Source organism: Mirounga leonina, unplaced genomic scaffold (genome assembly GCF_011800145.1).
Source record: "Mirounga leonina isolate KUSES-001 unplaced genomic scaffold, KU_Mleo_1.0 Mir_94, whole genome shotgun sequence".
Taxonomy (NCBI): Eukaryota; Metazoa; Chordata; class Mammalia; order Carnivora; family Phocidae; genus Mirounga; species Mirounga leonina.
The window spans coordinates 10,681,195-10,701,737 of record NW_023270855.1 but is presented as its reverse complement, the minus strand read 5'-3'; the positions used below and the strand labels follow the sequence as shown (position 1 = coordinate 10,701,737).

Here is a 20,543-nt window from a genome sequence, read left to right as displayed (position 1 = left end):
CTCATTGCTCCTTACTGTCAATAGCTCAGTTGATCTCCTGGGCCTTGGGAAGCATTTATACAAAGCTACCTGCTTTGGTCACATAAGTGAAGACTGTGCTGTTAACCAGCATCTTCATCTACCTCTTGTGATTAAAGAAGTGTCAACTGGCATAAAGCTTTAAATACTACACTTTTCAGTGAGGAGGGAAAATAATTTTTTCGGGGCTTTGTGAAAAATCGTGAGGGTGACACACCTCTAAAGCCATTAAATGTCAGATTGGGTGTGTTTCCACTTCTTTGGTTTGGACATAAATATTAATAAGTAACAAGAATTATTTAACAGTGATAGATGCTCAAATTCTTTAAAAATGTATTTTATTGATAAGTGTACTCTTCCAGGTCTTAAAAGAATAACAGTTTGCTGCAGTACTGATATATCTTAGCAGAGACATTAAGGGGAAGAGGGAACAGAGCTGCAGAAAAAGATGTGAGAAATAGCACAATTTTTAAAGTTCAATTATCATTTAGCATGTAGAGGTCACTATTTCAATGACAGCTAATCATATCATATAATTGTAATTTTGTCATCCAGTGTGGCAAACTGTTATCCAAATTGATGGGGTTACTCACATAAAAGTAATGCTTTCTTTATATTTCTTTACAAAGTTGAATTATGTGTATTTAAACATTTCATCAACCATGAAGAACAAGCCTAGAGATCTGAGTACAAATTATTCTTTTCCTATTGACAGGATGAAGACTCATTTTTTTTTAATCCTGTAAGGATATACCAAAAGAGATATATTGGTTTGTTTGAAGATGTTGAGTTAAAATATCTTGCACTTGATGTGGGAAACAAAGACAGAAGAAAAAATTATTTAATTTCCTTACTACCTACAGCCCAATGTTAGGTCCTTGAAACAAGCAGAGTGACATTCCTCTAGGGACTCAACTGCCTCGATGTTGATACTTTGCTAAGGGCAAAAGGTAATCCTAGCCCAACCCCCACCCTCCTCAGGACCCTGTAAATCTACTTTAACATATAAAAATTCATTTAGAAATTTCCTTCATCTCTAAAGCCCCCAAGATATGTGTTGGCAGTCATCCCCAAAGCATATGGACCACTGATATACATCTGAAGGGTCTCATAACTAAGGTTTTATTAGATGGTAATAAATGACTTTTTCCCAACAATACTAGCCCCCTCAGGGTCCTGGAAATCTTACTTCCAAAATTCCTTAGAGACTTAATGCTATCCCTAACCCCCTCCCAACTTGAAAGTATATAATGGGCCACTCCTCATGATCCCGGTGCAGCTATCTGTGCCCATGGGTCCTGTCCCCTGTGCTTTAATAAAATCACCTTTTTGCAGGGCGCCTGGGTGGCTCAAAAAAAAAAAAAAAAATCACCTTTTTGCACCAAAGACATCTCAAGAATTCTTTCTTGGCCATCAGCTTCGAACCCTAATGTCTTTCCTACATCAGCACTGATTCATTAAATGAAGAGACACTATTAAAAAAGAATTAACAAAAATGTTTATTATTCAGGAGAGTTTGATAGACTAGAAGATCATGGGGGGCTACACACAACCCAGTTCTTCTATTTGATCGATTCATTGAGAGAGATGTGATAGAGGAGAGAGTAAGGGACCAGAGGTGGAGGAAATCTCATCAGAATTCCTGAGAGCAAGTAGGGAAATAGCTCTGGATTAAGTAAGGGTCAGGAATTCTCAGGTTTTTTTCCTGGTAGTGTATTTAGCTATATGGTGTTGTGCAAATAGGCTTAATATCCAAGCTCTTGTCCCCTCATCTATAAAAGTGATCAGTACTCCCACCTCTCTCTATGTCTTGTAGTACTTGGTGGTATTCAAATAAGAATGGATGAATTAAAAAAGCTTTGGACCCACAAAAAGGATCATTCTGGGGGAAAAAACAATAACCAATTAGTGAAATGACCAATGAAGAATTACAGAAATCACTTATTTTATTCATGGAAGATAATAGTATAGAAATGATTTTTTAAATTACTATAGTATAGTACTGCAAGAAATACACACAAAGATTACTGAAGAATTCACAAAGCTAAGAGCATATCTTTAGAACCACTGTCCTAAGAATATGAAATAGTTTGTGTGTATGTGTGTGTGTGTGTGTGCATGTGTATATGCTTGCCCTAAATTGCCATTAAATTTGAAATCTCTGGATGGATTCCCACACAGACATGATATCCTATTACCTCCTTATTTTCAAGATTTAAAATGAATCATAAAATTGGCCTGTTCCATTGCTCCATTTTGACCACACACATCCAAGTGAGAGCTGAATAAATGCAAACAGTAGTTCAGAAATATCAGTCATGTTTTGGACTCATGAGTTGACCTCCTTTGTTATTGTCCAGGAATGCGTAGTGGGACATCCTTACAGAGTCGCTGCTTGGAGACAAGTGACAATTGATTCCGACTGCCAAGGCTGCTCAAGCCACAGGGAAAAGCAGTCACTGTAAAAAATCAGCCAATTTCTTAGTTCTTGTTCCGGGAAAGGAACAGCTTGCCTTCTAAAGGCTTCCTGAATCAGAGCACTTTCTCGATTAAGCCACTCATGACCTGCCAAGACACCAGCTGTTGAGAAAAACTTGATGTTCCATATCGGGATTTTGGTTGTAAGCTAAACTCAGAGCATTCTCAGAGGCCAGCTCAGTTCTGAAAGAGAATTAGAAAGAAAAGTTGTCTTATTAGTCTGTATCCCCATGTGAATGAGGATTCTTTTGTTTTGATTTCTATATCACCAGCAACTAAGAGAGTGCTTGAGACGTGGCAGATGCTTAGCAAATATTTTGTTTAATAGAGTAAATGAATGCTTGGCTATGAAAATGGCAAAAAGCAACCCACAGAGTAACATCACCAGCCAGAAGAGTATCAAATCAGGAATCAAAAGGCTTAATTGCAGAGCATCAGCTCTGGGGCCAAGTTGGTTGGTCACTTCCCATTTCTTCACCGTTTTCACCATCTTTACAATGGGAGGGTTGTTCTAAGATCAAGTCAGCTAGAATATACATGATTCTGTTCAAGATTGCTTCAAGCCTCCATATCTCCCAAAGTAAGATGCAAGTTCTTCTCAGTCAAAAGGAAGCCACTGAAATTCCTGAACATATTTAACTGAGACTTGCTGTCCGACATCGCTTGGCTGAAAGATGTGGTGGAATGACCTCGAATTAGTGTGTGTGGGTAGTGCATAGGTTCTGCTCTCTCCTCACTGGCAGGGCATAAACAGAACATTTCTTGCCCAAGCCTCAAGTTTCTTGTTAAAAAGTCTTACGCCATAGAACCCCATCCGTCTAACTACTGCATTTTATCCTAGTTTGCTGCAGGCAAGTTCATCTCTTTATGCTTCCCAAAATGCTTTTTATACTCTGGCAGCTGAGCATTTTCTTGGGGTGTTCATCTGTCCTTGTTTCCTGCCTTCCTTCTTTCCTTCCTCTCCCTTTTCAATCCTGAAAAGGACAAAGATATCTCAAATATTAAATAGGGAAACAAAGATTAAATAGAGAGTTGGTGGCTAAGGAAAACAAGAACCCTGAAGTCCTAACTCCCAGGCTTCTACCACATATGCCTCCATCACCAAAATCTTTGTTCAACCCTCCTCCAATCCTGGGTACTGTTTCCAATTTCCATGGGACTCCTTACTCTTTCCCTTTGTGTCCCTCTCCTACCCAACTATTTTGTCCACAAATCTGTGCAGGTACCAATCAATCCCTTTCCCCCAGCTTCTTTACTGTCATGGTGAGCCCTGGTCTCTCTTCTGTTTGATATGTTTCCTTGAAATTCTTTCACTCTCAGGAATTTTCTCCTCCTTCTGTATCAGGATGAGAATTCTTGGAAGGCAAGGATAAAGTAGGAATGTATTCAATTGCACATAACATAAACCTACTCCTGGCAATTTAAATAAAAAGATGGTTTGTTTTCTCACATATCAGGAAGTCCATAAGTCATTGGTTACTGACACTATTTCTTCTGCTCAAGGATGCATGACTTCAGGGACTCTGGTTCTAGCTTTCTGTTTTACCATTTTTAGCGTGTTGGTTTTCATCATTTTTTGTGTGTCCCACTGATGCCAAAAGGACAATAAACGCTCCAGACATGACATCCAAAATGCTGGAGGAAGCACAGGGTCTCTCTCTCTTTCTCATCCCATCTATCCCCACAGCACCCCCCCCCCGGTTTTAGTTTTTCAGAACTGTCCCCAGAAAAGTTCTGTTTCATGAGTAACAAGGTCATTCCTACTTGGAAAAGAGGCTGGAGATTTGAAAACAGAATTGGCCCCTTTGATGGTGATCAATGATGGGTTGTTGCCTGGGAATGGCCAGCTGACTTCCCTTAGCACCAGGTATCTGTCAGCAAAGAAAGAAGGGGAGTGGAAAGTTGGACAGTTTTATCCAAAATGACCTTTCCAGTTGATCTCTCTCTTCCCTTCATTACATATTCTTCCACTGATGCCCTCTTCCACCCACCAGATATGAAACAACCCATGTGAGACTACAGTTCTCCCATAGAGCCTTTGGTGATTCCTGTAACAAGATATCCACAGCCCCCCCCCCCCCCTTTTTTTTTTGCTTATATAACATTTGTCCTCCTCTCCTCTTGCTTTGGACAAGAACGTTGTTTTATGACTTAGCATGAAGGATAGGAAGATGAAAATCCTGGTACTTCTCTGCCATTAAATTTATGATCTAGGGTGAGTTACTTCACTTCAGAATACCTCCATTTCCTCCTGTCTAAATGGGGATGTTAGCACACCTGCCTCATAGGGTTGTATGACCATGGACTCTGTCAGTGATGTAAAGCACTTAGAATGGTATCTGATACATAGAATTCAGTGGTTTCCAATCCTTCAACTATGATTAATGTTATCACTGCTGAACACTCTGGACCTCAGTTTCCCCCCTCGTAATGGGGAATTAGATGAGGTTATTTCTCAGGCTCCTTCTGCTTTCATATATTATTCCTCTAAAAAATCCTAGGGAGCCTTTCACACAAGAGTCTCAATAAATATTTTCAATTGAGTTGGCAGGTCGAAATAATAGAGCAAATCATAAGTAGAAGTGTATCATGTATAACCTCTGACAGGTTGAGCTGCAAATGTTAAATGATTTCCTATTGCTTCTGCTTATTAGATGGAAAAGTATCCATTCTCATTTGAGAGAGAAAAGTATTTTTAATGGAAACCATTTGTGGTCTAACTCCTGACGTTCTTCTTGCTGTTACAGATTGCTAGCTACCATGGGCAGACAGAAAACTGACCAGTTCAGCTTCAGATTGAGAAGCAGATTGATTTCTGGGACTCTGAAATTCTTTCCATTACCTCAGTGGCTTGTATCCCCCCTCAAGCCACTGAGAGTGGGCTTTCTTAGATAAAGCTGACATGTCATGAATGGCGTTATCCTGTCTGTGACATGCCTCTTCATTTGCACCATTTATGATGAAACTGTTCAATTTTTCCTGTATGTTTACTCCCCACAGAAGTGAAAATTAATTTGGCAGTTGCAGTGCTAACCTGCACCATAAAACTCCAGTTAGTTTTTGTGTGCATATGAAATGCCCCTCAAAAGTGAGATTCTTAGGCTCTTGATGTTGAACAAATATTTTTCTTTTTTTTTAATTTTTTTATTTTTTTTAGATTTTATTTATTTATTCAGGAGAGACAGGGAGAGAGAGAGAGAGAGAGAGGCAGAAGCAGGCTCCCTGCTGAGCAGGGAGCCCGATGAGGGACTTGATCCCAGGACCCTGGGATCATGACCTGAGCCGAAAGCAGACGCTTAACCATCTGAGCCACCCAGGCACCCTGAACAAATACTTTTCTAGATATAGGTTGCTCATGTACTTTGGTGACCAAATTACATCAGAGATGTAACAGCAGGCAAGCTGAATCCACTGTGAGGGTCTAAGCTCAAACCCTCACAGTGGAAAAAGAGAGAGAAAGTTAGCATTCAAGTTTAGAATGAAAAGATGGTCACAGGTCAGAGAAAAATGTAGTGTGCTGAGTTACCCCCATTGTTGAAAAATAAGCTAACTGGTATCAGGACACCTCAAGTATGTGGGCGTGTACATGCATCTGTGTGGACCATTCCATTCCTTGGAATAAGACTTGTGTTACTTTTTCACAATGACACATTTCTAGCATGATATGCTTTGGATTGAATGCTTGAGGCAAAGTTATCTATGTACAATATACATAAATTTTTCAACCTACCACATTCTCTTATAGACCTGAAGCAAATGAAGTGACCATCTTTCCAGGAAGCACCGCTCAAGCCTTCTAAGAACAGAAGATCAAAACAGCTTGTTTATCTCTCATCCTTTGTTTTCTAATCTCCTGTCTTTTTTAAGATTTTAGCTTCATGAAGATGTTCATTCGCATTAACATGTTAATAGCCAATTTCTCTCTTCTGTTGAGTTTGATTTTGCACACCTGTGGGCAGTTCTCTGTGAGAGGGGGCAAGCAGCTCATTTCTGCAATCACAAAGCTCCATGCATGGATTCCTCCAGTGTGCACTGGGTGGGCCCTAAATCTGTGAGTGCAGACCGCCCCTCCACTAATCACGTCGCCAAATGGAGTTTGCTCTAATTTGCTTAATCACTCAGCTGTAATTGAATCCTGATGGGAAGCTGGGTTTCCATCCAGAATGATTCCCCTTCTCCTGCCGAGAAGGTGGGTAAAGTAGCCATTTCTTCTCTTTCTCTTATAACTTTTAAGCTATATAAATGTTCAGTGTCTCCTTACAGTTTCCCACACTAACTTGAGCATCTCTCAGTGGCTCTTATGTGCAGCAATTATTACTATCATGTTCTCATGGTGATATTGCATTTCTCTCATTCTTTATACATTTATTATTTGGAATTGCTCTATTAATTCCTTCTATTTATTTAATCCTTTTTTTTTCAATATGGGCTCATAGGTGTATATTGTATTCTTTGGATAATCATTTAATATCATTGTTACTTATTTTGTTGTTCATATTTTTCTAGCTTTGTTTACTGGAAACACTTTTAGGTGGCTCCTGTGTCCTGTTGTGCCCATAACTTTTTCTTTCCTTTGTGTACTTCTTACTTCCTGTTACTGCAGGCTCATCTTGTATCTGCCCTGCCCTGGCCTTAGAATCAGCCATTTCTTCAAAGAGAAAGAACCATCTTTTTGTTGAAAGATGGTATTTCGAAACCCACCGGGGTCCTAGGAGGGCTGGTTGCTCTGGGATGTCATTGCTTCTAGGCTCTCTCATTGGACAGTGTGTAGTAACCCATATAGAAGCATCCCTCTAAAACGTAAGTTTACACGGATACTTCGGATGCTTTCTGGCACCACATGGTTCATTCTAGCCTTACTTTTCTGCTTGTGCATAAATTCTTTAACAGTGAGAATCCTGGCTCCCATTATCTACAATTTATTTACTGTTTTGTTCAATTCAAGCGTGGAAGGCAGTTCCAGAATTGCTAACTCATATCCCTGTGAACAATATACAAATCAGGGAGTACCATTTTATGTTCACTCCTTTTACTCTCTAGCTTTAGAGTTTCCAGTCAAAACACAATTTTTAAAAGTTACTTAGGTCGACTTATTTTCTACTCATCTCTGTCAGTAAAATTTCTTCATACATTAGTAATACAGTTAGATTCATTTGTCACAGTCCACATTCCATTCTAGGGTCTCCTGACATCCTGGTTGATTTTTTAAATTTTGCATGTAGTAAGTCCAGTTATCGTGGTGTGTTGTTTTTAAGGTTTTGTGGAGTCATTCATCTACCACCACAGGACCATATGGAACATTTCCATTACCCCCAAATTCCCTTGTGGGGTCCCTTTGTACTCAACCCTTCTTCTCAAATCTTGGCATCCACGAATCTATTTTCCACCCCTATAGTTCTGCTTTCTCTAGAATGTCGTATGAACAGAATTATACAATATGTAGTCTTTTTGGTTGGGCTTCTTTCATTTAACAAAATGCTTTTAAAATGTATTCGTGTTCATCCACGAATCAGCAGGTCCTTTTTGTTGCTGAGTAGGATTCAGTTGTATGCATGTACCAGTTTGTTTATCTCTTCACCTGTTGACAGATGTCTTAGTTGTTTCCAGTTTTAGTGATTATGAATAAAGTTGCTATAAACATTTGTGTGCACATTTCTGTGAGCACAAGCTTTCAATTCATCTGGATAAATATGTAGGATTGGAACTGACTGCTGCTTGTTATGTTATCTCTATATTTAACATTTTGGGAATGCCAAACTGGTTTCCACAGTGGCCCTGCCATTGTACATTCCTTCCAGCAATGAACAAACATTCCTATTGCTCTGCATCTTCTCCAGAATTTGATATTGCTGTTTTTTAAAGCTGTTTTAATAGGTGTTGTGGCAGTATATATTTGTGTTTTTTTTTCCTATGCTTATTTGCCATCTATTTTTTTGTGTATGTCTATTCAGATGTTTTGCCCAATTTTTCTTTTCTTCTGTTGCTGAGTTTTGATTCTTTATAAATTGTAGAGACAAGTCTTTTATTAGGCATATGATTATCTCCCAGTCTCTGGCTTGTGCTTTCATTTTCTTCATACTATCTTTCATAGAACAAAAGTTTTAAACTTGCATAAAATTTGATTTATCAATTTTTTTTTTTCTTTATGGTTTGGGCTTTTGATCTCATATCCAAAAACTCTTTGCAAAACCTAAGACCATTTCCCTTTGGGCAATGGGCAGATTTCCCTTTGTCCCCTTCTAAATGTTTTGAGTTTCATATTGTATTTTATTTTTTTTTAAGATTTTATTTATTTATTTGACAGAGAGAGACACAGCGAGAGAGGGAACACAAGCAGGGAGAGTGGGAGAGGGAGAAGCAGGCGTCCCACGGAGCAGGGAGCCCGATGGCGGGGCTCGATCCCAGGACCCTGGGATCATGACCTGAGCCGAAGGCAATGCTTAATGAATGAGCCACCCAGGTGCCCCAGTTTCATATTTTAGACTTAGGTCTATCAGTCCATTTGAAGTTAGTTTTTACATGCTGCATGAGGTATATGCCAAGATTATTTCTATATATGAATATCCCTTTGTTTCAGCATCATTTGTTGAAAAGACTATCCCTTCTCCACTGATTGCCTTTTGCACCTTTGCCAACAATCAGTTGACTATATTTGTGTTGGTCTATTTCCGGACCTCTTTTCTGTTCCATTGATCTACATGTCTATCCTTTTTCCAGTCCCACAGTGTCTTGATTACTGCAGCTTGGGATTGATAGTAAATCTTGAATTTACATAGTTCAAGTTCACCAATTTTTTTGCTCTTTTTCAATTGTTTTGACTGCTCTCATTCCTTTGATTTTCGGTATAAATGTTAGAATTAGCTATTGATGTATATTTTAAAAAGCTTGCTGAGATTTTGATTGAGATTGCATTGAATCTGTAGATGAAATTGGGGAGAGTTTATTTAAATGATTTTTAAAAATTTCTTTCAGCCATATTTTATAGTTTTCAGAATATAGCTCCTATTCATATTTTGTTAGATTTATACATAAGCACCACATTTTTTGTGATATTGTTAATGGCATTGTTTCAATTTAAAATTCTAGTTATTCATTGCTGATGTGTAGATATATCATTGACCTTTGTATTTTGAGTCTATATCCCAAAACTTTGCTTAACTCACCTTTTAATTCTACAAGATTCTACACAATCATGTCATCTGCAAATAGAGACAATTTTATTTTTTCTTTTGCCAACTGTTTGTCTATTGTTTCTTTTCTTTGTTTGTTCCTTATTCTTCTGACAAGGACATCCAGTACAATGTTGAATAACAGTTTTAAGAGAGGACAAAATTGCCTTGTCATTTCTTACTATTAAGTGTGATGCTTGTTGTAGGCTTTTTGTAAATGCCTATTATATTAGGCTTAGAAAGTTCTCATCTAATCCTAGTTTTTATCATGAATGTATATTGAATTTTGTTTAGTGCTTTTTCCACATGTATTAAGATGATCATATGGTTTTTCTTGTTAATTTAAACATATATAAATTATATTGATTGATTTTCAAATAACAAATCAGCGTTGCATTCCTTGGATGAAATCTACTTGGTTATGTATGATGTATTACTATTTCTTATAGATTGCTGGATTTATTTTGTTAGTATTTTTTAGGAGTTTTGTAAGTATGTCCATAAATGATATTGGCCTTTTTTAAATAACATCTTCATCTGATTTGGGTATTAGGGTAATACTAACCTTATGAAATTAGTTATTTTCTCTCCTTTTCTATTTTCAGTAAGAGATTTTCAATAAGAGATGCAGTAAGATCATGTTTTATTTCTTCCTTAACTGTTTGGTGGAATTTATCAGTGAAACCATGTGAGCTTGGATCTTTTTTTTTTTTTTTAGAAGTATGTGTGTGTATTTGTGTGTGTGTATGAATTTGGTATCTTTTATATATTTGGAACTATTAATATTACCTACTCTGCCCTCAGTTTGGATAGTTTGTGTCTTTCAAGAGATTCATCCATTTCCTTTAAGTTGCTAAATTTATTGGCATAAAATTATTTGTAATGTTCCCTTACTACCTTTTGCTATCGGTAGGATCCATCAGTAAGGTTAGCCCCTCTTATTCCTGACATGATAATTTGTGACTTCTTTCTTTTTGGTCAGTTTTGACTAGAGATTTATCAATTTTATTAATCTTTTCAAAGAAGCAGCTTTTGATTTTACTGATTTTTCTCTCTTATTTTTTCTGATTTCAGTTTCATTGATTTTTGCTCTTTTCTTATGTCTCTCTGCTTTTTTTGGGAGGGTGGTTAGTTAGCTCTCTTTCCTGCTTATTTCTTAAATAGAGGCTTAGGTTGCTATTTTGACTGTCTCCTCTTTTCTAACATAAGCATTTGATGATTACATATTTCCTGCTAAACACCACTTTAGTTATAATCTATACATTTTGTATGTTCCACTTTCATTTTCCTTTAGTTTCAAATATTTTAGAATTTCCCTTGACACTTCCTCTTTGACCCACAGGTTATATAGAAGTGTGTTTTCAAAATTTCCAAGTGTTATTGATTTCTAGTTTGATTCTGTTAGGCCTGATGACATAGTTTGTACAATTTCTATGCTTTTAAATTTGTTGTTACTTTTTTTTTTTTTTTAATGGTCCAGAGTATGGTCTGGCTTAATGAATGTTCCATTTACATTTGAAAAGAATGTGTACTGTTCTGTTGTCCTGTGGATTGTTCTACAAATGTCAATTAGGTCAAGTTGGTTGATAGTGTTATTGAAACTCTACATTTTGAAAAAGGACCATCAGTGATTTTATACACACTGAAAATTAAGAGCCACTTACAGAGAGCTAACACTGATTGCGACAAAAGTGTAATGAAGCTCAACTTCGGATTAGAGTTCATATTTTTCTGTTTGTGGAAGCCTAGTACCATTTACGCAGCTGTCCATGCTCGAGGTGTAAGCTTGAAAATAGCTATCTCCCCAGCACAAGAACCAAGTTTACCCTCTTGTCTTGGCTTCTAGGTCTTCTGCCCATTGGATGGCCTTCACCTATACCAGCCTTTCTTAAAGTGTGTTTTATAAACTACTAGATCCAGGAACTACTACTAAGCAAGAGGTGGGGTAGTGAGGAGTGTATCAATTGCCTAGTAAACTGCTGCATGTTTCCCGGTCTTGAAATTCATAATGACAATTAATATCATCATAGCTCTGAGAAATCAGGAGTCAACGAATCTATTTTTTCTATTTAATCCCCTTAACTTCTAACAAAAATACATGTTATTAACTATCTTTTAAAGTTTTAGGATATATAGGATAACATACATAAAACACATATTTGAGGGTTGGGCACATAGTATGTGGTCACTAAAAGTTTGTTGCTATAATTTGCAGTCATTGGTGTTCTTGTTGTTGTTTTATTTTTAGATTATTCCATTGGCTCTGACCTTTAAAAGTTGGGATGGATATGAAGGTGAAAAAAGTCCTGGGAACGCAAACACCAGAAAAGCCACAGAAATTAACCTGAGTTTTAGGTGTTTCAGTACATTTTTTACTGAAGTATATTGATTGCAGTTTTCTTGTGGTATATTGCATTCATTTTAAAGACCTTCCCCCACCCAGTTTGTCAACCTAAATCTACCTCCCCAGGTTCGATATCATTGGTGTTCCTGGGCATCATTAGCCATTTATAAGTGCAGTACTAAGAAAATCAGGCTGTGCAATGTCATGGAAGGTGCACCAAGTTATGAACAATAGGTCAGGACTTAGCATGACGTCTTAAGCCTTCCTCATTCAGCAATATCACCAAGGAAGTGCTGTGCACTCAGACTTCAAAATTCCCTCCTCCCCAGCTACTCACCCTGGTTCCTTTGGTATCTCTGAGGGAACTTTATTGACACTCTGCTTTCTTTTCTTAAACAGGTGGGCTCTGCATTGCGCAGTCCGTGAGAATCCCCCAAGAGCGCAAAGACAGAACCATTGACTTTGATAGAATTATCAAACAGCTCCTGGACACCCCCAACTCCAGGGCCGTCGTGATTTTTGCCAACGATGAGGATATAAAGTAAGGATGACTGGTGAAATTCATTAATATGCATGCTGCAACTTTAGGAGACAGAAAGATCAGGATACTGGCAGAGAAAGGGGAAAAGATAGCACAGAAGCAAATCTGCAATTACATAGTGGCCAAGTCTGTCCGTGCTTTCTCCCCTACACGAGTAGTTATAGTGAACCATGGGAGCAGCAGTGTGTTGCCATCATGTCTTCCTCCTCTATTAGCAAAATAAATGTATTTAATTACTTGTAAAAAGAGAAAACCACTAGACCTTTCAAAGGTTCTTTTATTAAAGATATATCCAAATGTAACAGACTTTTATCCAAAGAATGGTTCCTCTTAATGTAAAAGAAAAAACATGTCATATAATTCTGGCTGTATTGCTACTGCTTTAGACTCCGTATGTTCCAAACCAAGCCAGTCTTCCAGTATGTCTCTAAGCCATTTCTTCCTCTCTTTTCCTCCCTTGATCCTCCTTGGAGTCAAAAATCCAATTGGAATCTTGACTTCCCATTTTTCCTCACTTCTTGCATTCTTGGCCAAGTCATGTAGAGTTAACCTTTGTTTCTAGAACATAACATGCCCAGAATGTGTTTCTAAGACAGAAATATGCCCTGATTTCTTCTCAGCCCACTACCACCTTGTTCCAGAATATTTATTATTTAAAATAAACAGTAATTACACCTGCTTTTTTAAAACTATTTAAAAAAATCTAGGTTATAAAAAAAAAGTTCCATTCATCCTGCCCTTAGCTAACAAGGTCTCCTCTTTAGATGCAATGCCTAATGACCTGTTTCTTGTATATTCTTCTAGTGACAGTCGGCATCTCTTTGCACAATGGTGGCATGCTGTGTGTACATCTTGTTCTCTTCGCCGCTAGCCTTTACTTGCTATTTTATCATGGATGTCTATGAATGTCAGAACCTATCTCTTCAGTCTTTTTAATAGCTGTGCAGAATTTCATTTTACATCCATGCTGTCATTTATCTAAATGCTCCCTTATTGGTTGACATTTGATTACTGACTTTTGCAATCATAAATAACACTGTAGTAAACTTCCTTTTCCACAAATCTGTGCACACAAATATAAATATACAAATATATCATATTAATATAAACATATTTTGAGAGTTGGATATATAATATTAATATAACACAATTATATAATAATATGCAATTATATTGTTTTATATATTTATCTTATGTGTTTTTAACATAAATTCCTGGAAGAGATGTTTCCAGGACAAGCTGTGTCCCAATATGATTATTGTTTTCCAAAGAGGCTGTGCTGGTTTATATGTCCACTGATGTGAAAGAGCTGTATGGGGTTATTCAGTCTTTGTCTTAGATAAAATATATCACTTAATTTGAAGGTGGGTATCCTTTATTAAGAGAAAGTTTAAGGGCCCAGGCCATTATTGCATCGTGCTTGGATTACTGCACTGTCCTCATCACGAGCCTTGCAGTTCTGTGTCTCTTCCCTCCATGTGCACCCTAAATGCTGCCCCTGGATCCATCCATCATTTTCCCAGTATTCAGCCCTGATCACGGGTAGCAGGACTATTCAATGGAAAGCGAATGAAACCTGACATTGAGCTACAAGAGGTGTTTTGCTAATGACCACTGTGTCACTTTGGGAAGTTGCCCACTGTCACCCCCTTCCTGCTTCCCAACTTCTGAGGCCTCAGTTCTCTCATCAGTAAGATGAAAATCCTTTCTGAGCTCTTTTTGTGGTTCTCCAGCCTTGTCCTACCATTCTAATCTTATTTCACTCCCTGCTCCTTCACGTTTTGTGTTTCCTCATTCCGTGGTCTTTGTGTGTTCTCTCGCATGCGCCTGTAAGGCTTTTCCTTCCTCGCTTTCTCTTAACAGTGCCATCTCTAGTGTGGCTTTCTGAGGGAAGCTGTCTCTACACAATGCAGCTTTGGCACATTCTTCATAGTTGATGTCACTGATGTTATTTTACATCACTTGATCATTTGATTAGTGTCCACATTCTCCGCCAGTCCATAAGCATCTCTGGGGCAGAGGTGATGCCTCATTTGACTTCTTTCCGTATCCTCAGTCCCCATCACGGTGTTCAGTACAGAGAAATGCTCAAGGAACAGTGCCGAATAAATGAATGAGTAAAGTCAGTATGCTAATGCACTCTATATAAGAATTTAAATACAACTTCTCTGTCTGGATTTCACAGTGCTTTAAAATGTGTTCCTAATTTGACATTTAGACCCCACCCCCACTCACCCACTTCCACACCAGAATACATGGCTCTGGTCCTCCACAGTCCTGATTGCTCTTCCTCATGGCCGTTATTCATAGTGGTTTTTTCTCTCCTTCTCTACTTATTGAAATTATCTGTTTTTCAAAGTCTATCTCGAACATGCCCTTCTCCATGAAACTGTTTCTGGTCACCCCTTAAATGTATTATTTCTCTCCTTTAAATTCTCGAGTGTTGCTCTTAGGGCATTTTTCTTCTACAGTTTGTGTTATAGTTGTTTAAAAGATTTTGTTTTCATAATATTACTCTTGGGGTTTGTTTGTTGTTTTGGCTTAATACCTTGATAAGGTGTGGCTTTGTGTTTATTTCTTTTTTTTTTTTTTAAGATTTTATTTACTTATTTATAGGACAGAAAGAGACACAGCGAGAGAGGGAACACAAGCAGGGGAAGTGGGAGAGGGAGAAGCAGGCTTCCTGCTGAGCAGGGAGCCCAATGTGGGGCTCGATCCCAGGACCCTGGGATCATGACCCGAGCCGAAGGCAGACGCTTAACGACTGAGCCACCCAGGCGCCCCTTTGTGTTTATTTCTAAATACACTGTACATGTCACATAAAAATTAGTGCAATAGCTCTGGTGACTAATTCATTATAATATGTAGGTAATGTCAGGTTTTAATTTGGGATGTAGAAATGCATGCAATCTGCTCAATAACCATGCTCATTCTTTTGCTTTGGGGTTTGTGTGCTGAATATTGTTGTATGCTGTGATTCATAGCAGTGATAGCAGAACTAGTTCTTGCGCACAGTCATAAAATTTAAGTGCATATGTGAGTTTCTTCCAAAACATGATCTTAAATACACCAATGTCTGAAAAGTATTGTTAACTCACGATGTTATGTTATTTCTTTTTTCAGAAGATTTACACTGTAAATGGGAAATTTTGAGATTTCTTAGAACATTAACTTCAAATACTTTGTCAGAGAATGGCAGTGAGGAGACAGTAATATCTAGATTTTAAAGCTAAAATAAATGCAAAGTAAGTCATGGATACTAATAATTTGGATTTTAGACAAGAGTGGATCCTTTTTCTGGAACACTTTATTCTGATTATAAAAATAATACATAACTACTGTATATCCACTGGAAATGGGAAAAGGTTTTTTTTTGTTGCTATTCTTTATTGAAAGGAGCCGTTAAGTTTACTTTGTCCCCTGGTTATCTAGAAAAAATAAAGGCTAAATAATTTCCTATAAAATTTGCAATCCCCATACTCAGAGATAACATAAAATTCTGGGTTAATGTTTGCCAGCATTTTTTTCCAGACATTCATAGATTTCCCCAAAGGAATCTCCTGCTTTTTATCTTCCACTTTTTGTAATTCGCATGTCACTTTTGATGCCATAAGTATTTTTAAATGGTTTAATCTTATTTATCATAGTCCATAAACCCACACTTTTCCATTTATATTAAAGTGAACATCTACTTTTTGGATTTATGTAGTTTTGTCTTTTCTCCCCTGTTTTATTTGGCTTCTGCCCACCTTTGTAACCTCTTCAGTCTCTGCAGTGCCTTCTAGGTGGATTATTAGGTTAGCAATACATTGTGTATTATCATTATTTTTGTGTGCTCTCAGATGGCCCTATACTCCTACCTGTGTGTATATACACACGTACAAGCAACATCTAGGCAGCTCTTCTTATATACAAGTTGAATAATCTTTTGCAGTTTTTTTAATTGATTTTTCTTTTTAACGAGAGCTTGTGGAAATCTAACTCAGTATATTCTGATTGCTTTCCAATCCATCCTCACTGTCATTTGTTCAGACAGATTCCTGCTGCTCTGAATTGAGGTTGTCTGCAGTAATGAGCGTATGTTTTTGACAGCGTATTTGGTCATTTCCTTTGGATTGATTAGTAGAAATTGTATCTCTAGGTCAAGGGTACAAATAATTGATTGCATTTATTTTATTAAAATAATAAATGCACATATTAAAAAAATTAAAATGTGACTGAAAACACTTTGATGCAAGGAGCGGTGTCCTGTCCTGTCCCTTCAGACTTCAGACCTTTGGTGGACTGATCAGACATCCAAATTTCCATTCCATTAGAGGGTCTCTCTATGTCAGTATATGCAATTCTTTTCTAGGGTGGTCCAGGTTTTTCCAGAAAAGCTATTGTCTACCTGGGGTGGCACTCCCTTAGCTTCTAGCATTCTGTCAGCAGAAGTGTAGATTTCCTAGAGGGCTTACCATTTCAATACTTAGTGGTAAATTTAACTTACCTTCCTCCCCCTCATGTTTAATTCACCATCTCTCACTCATAACCTTCTGGTTTTTGGATGTTTACAATATCAGAACCTATTACTTAAAATTTTATTAGTAAATTGCCATTCCATTTTCTGCCTGGAAGAAAAAGAAGGAAACCTGAGGTTTTGCTTTTTATATATACAACCTTTCAACCAATTCTCCTTTATCTGGCCATGTACCTATGTGATACTTAGTACCTCCAAGTCTTGAGAAACAAAGAGCTTTGTTTCTATAACCCACCAAAAGAGCTTTAGTTGTAGCTTTCTCTGTTCTACAAATGCAGTTACCTATTATCTACCTCTTATTTCAAAAATATATTTTAATAACTTTACTATGAATGATTAGTTTTCCTTTTGTTTTACTTGCCTTGTTGCTCTTGTTATTTATGAACATGGGCTATAAAATTTTCAAGTATAACATACTTGTTCATTTTAATAATTCTAGACCCTTAATTTAGATTGACGTGTTGCTTTCCAGAAATTATACATACCACCAGCAGTGAATGGGAGCATTCATTTCTCCTGCCCCACAACCAAACTCACAAGCCAAACCAAAACAAAACAAATCTTTTGGCCAACATGAAAAGCAAATGTGATATCTTCCCCTAATTTATATTTTCCTCCTTTCTAATCTGTATGAATATGTATCTCCAGCTTACTGGTTATTTATATTTCTCCTTTTTTCTTTTGACTTTTGATGTTTCTTGCCAATTTTCCTCAAGCTGCTTTGATAGTTTTTCTTAGTGGTTTATAAAATCTCTTTATATATGCAGGGTATAGATCCTGTCACATAACTTTTTTTTTTTTTTTTTTTTTTGCCATTGATTACTTACTTTCTGAGAACTGGTATCTTGCTTTCCTTCTGCTTCATTCCTAATATGTATATGTTCAGCAGCTACTTCTTAACATTAATATAACTTTTCATGTTCTTTTTCACAGGCAAATCCTTGCAGCAGCCAAAAGAGCTGACCAAGTGGGCCATTTTCTTTGGGTAGGATCAGATAGCTGGGGATCCAAAATCAACCCACTGCACCAGCATGAAGATATTGCAGAAGGAGCCATCACTATTCAGCCCAAGCGAGCAACTGTAGAAGGTAGGGGTTTTATCAGTTGTAAAATACACTGAGAGAGTGGTTTGTGCTGTGCAGGATGGCTAAATCATGGATCTCTTTGAGGGTTTGGTGTTTTTATGTAATTTGTGCAGTATAATTTCAAACGTGTAGCCATGAAATGCAAATTTGGCCATATATCTGGTCTGTTCTTTTAGTTGATATTCCTCTTTTGAAGAGATCATGTATTTTCATGATAATTAGCATATTTTTTTCACCAGAGCTTTCCTAGAGAAGAGCATTACCATTAATAAGTGAAATAATAACACAATCCAAGTGTACTTAAGTGAACTGCATTTTCTGAGAGAATATTTTCCCTTTGCAATTTATCCATTACTTCTATAGCAGAATAACTACAGGGCTTCTTGCCCTCCTTACCTTGTGGGGTTTCTTCCAGCCCCCACGATGGCGCAACACACCACCTCTCTTGGGCACCAACACTACCTTGCCTTCTTGGGTCTCTTTTGTTCTTGCTCTCTTTCTCTTTATCTTACCTTCCTAAATCACTGCCCCCTTTCTTGTCCTTTGCCTCCCTTGCTGCTTCAAAGATTCTTTTAGAGGAAGAAGGAAGAGAGGGCTTTTATTGGCATCTTTCTGATATAACGAAAGTTGCTGATTACAATTTACGTTCTCCTTTAATTTGAAAAGAAAAGTTATTTCTAAAAGAAGATACTGTAAAGAAAAGGAACTCCTCCGCTGGTATCCTCCTTTGTGTTTCTTTTCTGATGGGGCAGGTCTCCAAAGATTCCCTAAAACATGCTTGCTTTGCACATTAAAAAAGCCTCTATCCTCTCACTCAAAAGGGGATCAAATATTTGCATTTCTTTCCATTCTGTCTCCACTCCAATATAATTAATTATTTTCCCCCAGAAGGCTGCATGGTCTGTGGAGACCTTTTTGAACAAGCCAGGTTGTGGTTCTGTCACTGTTGCCTTTCTATGTTATCTGGGGGAGATAAAGATCCCATGAGTCACCCATGTGTTTCTTGGGAGTCTTTGAATTCATTTCATTCCCCAGTACGTGTCCTGAGAAGATTGCTTATCTTACAACACAGACCAGTGCATTTGCAGATGGGTTGCAGAAATAAAAGACAACATTTTAACTATCTCCAATCCTTTTTACTCAAAATTTTGAGTATCCACTGTGTGTCTTGCTCTGTTCTAAAAGTTGAAAAAACAAGGTAAGGACAAAATTCTTACCTTCAAAGCATACAGAGCTGAGAGAAGGTGTCAAAAATAGCCAAGGACTAGGTCAAATGAGATACGGTGTAAGCACGGTATGGACTAGATACCACAGGGCACAAAGGAAAGACTGCAGAAGTTTATCTCAGGTGGTGAGGGTGTGGTTGGGGGATACTCCTGAGAGGAGGTAAAATCATGACTTGAAGTTCATCAGGCAGATGATGAGAAGAACATCTTGTACTACCAACCCAGGGGACGGGAAGAGAAGAGTGAAGGACACACTAGGGTAACAGTAAATAATTCATTCTGCAGAACAGTCCTGCATAATGGTTCTGAAATTCTTATATGTCTTTAAAAATGTTCCCATTTATAGCACATTGGGAGAACTCTATTCTCCCCCAGAATTCCAGTCATTACACCATTGGCCCGATTGACTCCTTTCTATCCTTTAGGTCTCTGCTCAGATGTTAATTTTCCTTGGAAGCTACATGTGACTATTCCACCCCAGCCAAGTTTGAGTTAGAAGCCCTTTCTATTGCTTCGGCAGCATCCTACACGATCCCTACCATTGTAGCACCTCTTTACTTGTCTCTGTCTGGAAGCAGATCTCTTATGCATCCCTTGCATTGTGCCCCCAGCACCTAGAACTTGGCCTGCATATGGCAGGCACTCAAACAGATTTTTAAATGGTTGGATGCTGGACTGGTTGGAGGAATCATAGACTACCTGAGGTCCTGGCACAAAATATGGTAGACAAATGGGCCTGAGTTGGATTATGAAGGGTCTTGAAATTACACTAAGGAACGTGTTCTTTATTCTGAAAGTTTGGGCAGCATCTGAAAAGTGAAATGTGATCAAAAGGGGTTAGAAAGTTCACTCAGGTGACTTTATGGAGAGGTGAAGTGTAGGAGTTGGGTGAGAGCCAAAGCAAGCAAGAAAGGACTGAGATCCTTTCTTCCTCAGCTATAGATGCCACATAGACATGGATGCCCATACTCCATGGTTACCAGCTCCAGTTTCATGATATTTATGGAAATTTCTAAGTATCTTGAAGTTTTTTATAAATTCTTGAAATAAAACTTTCCTGCTATGTATTTATGTATTTAGGGATGCACAGAATTCTTTTTCTTTCTTTTTTTTTCTTTTTGTTTCTTTCTTTCTTTTTTCTTTTCTTTTCTTTTCTTTCTTCT

The 20,543-nt window shown here is 37.7% G+C and overlaps 1 protein-coding gene across 2 annotated transcripts in view; it reads left to right on the top strand.

Annotated features, from left to right (window-relative positions):
* GRM7 (glutamate metabotropic receptor 7) overlaps window positions 1-20,543 on the top strand; it is a 621,924-nt gene that overhangs the window by 160,789 nt on the left and 440,592 nt on the right. For both annotated transcript variants that reach the window (XM_034998142.1, XM_034998141.1), the window contains exons 2-3: window positions 12,409-12,550; window positions 18,003-18,157. In XM_034998142.1, coding sequence (XP_034854033.1) covers window positions 12,409-12,550; window positions 18,003-18,157 — 297 coding nt within the window. The remainder of the gene's footprint in view (window positions 1-12,408; window positions 12,551-18,002; window positions 18,158-20,543) is intronic.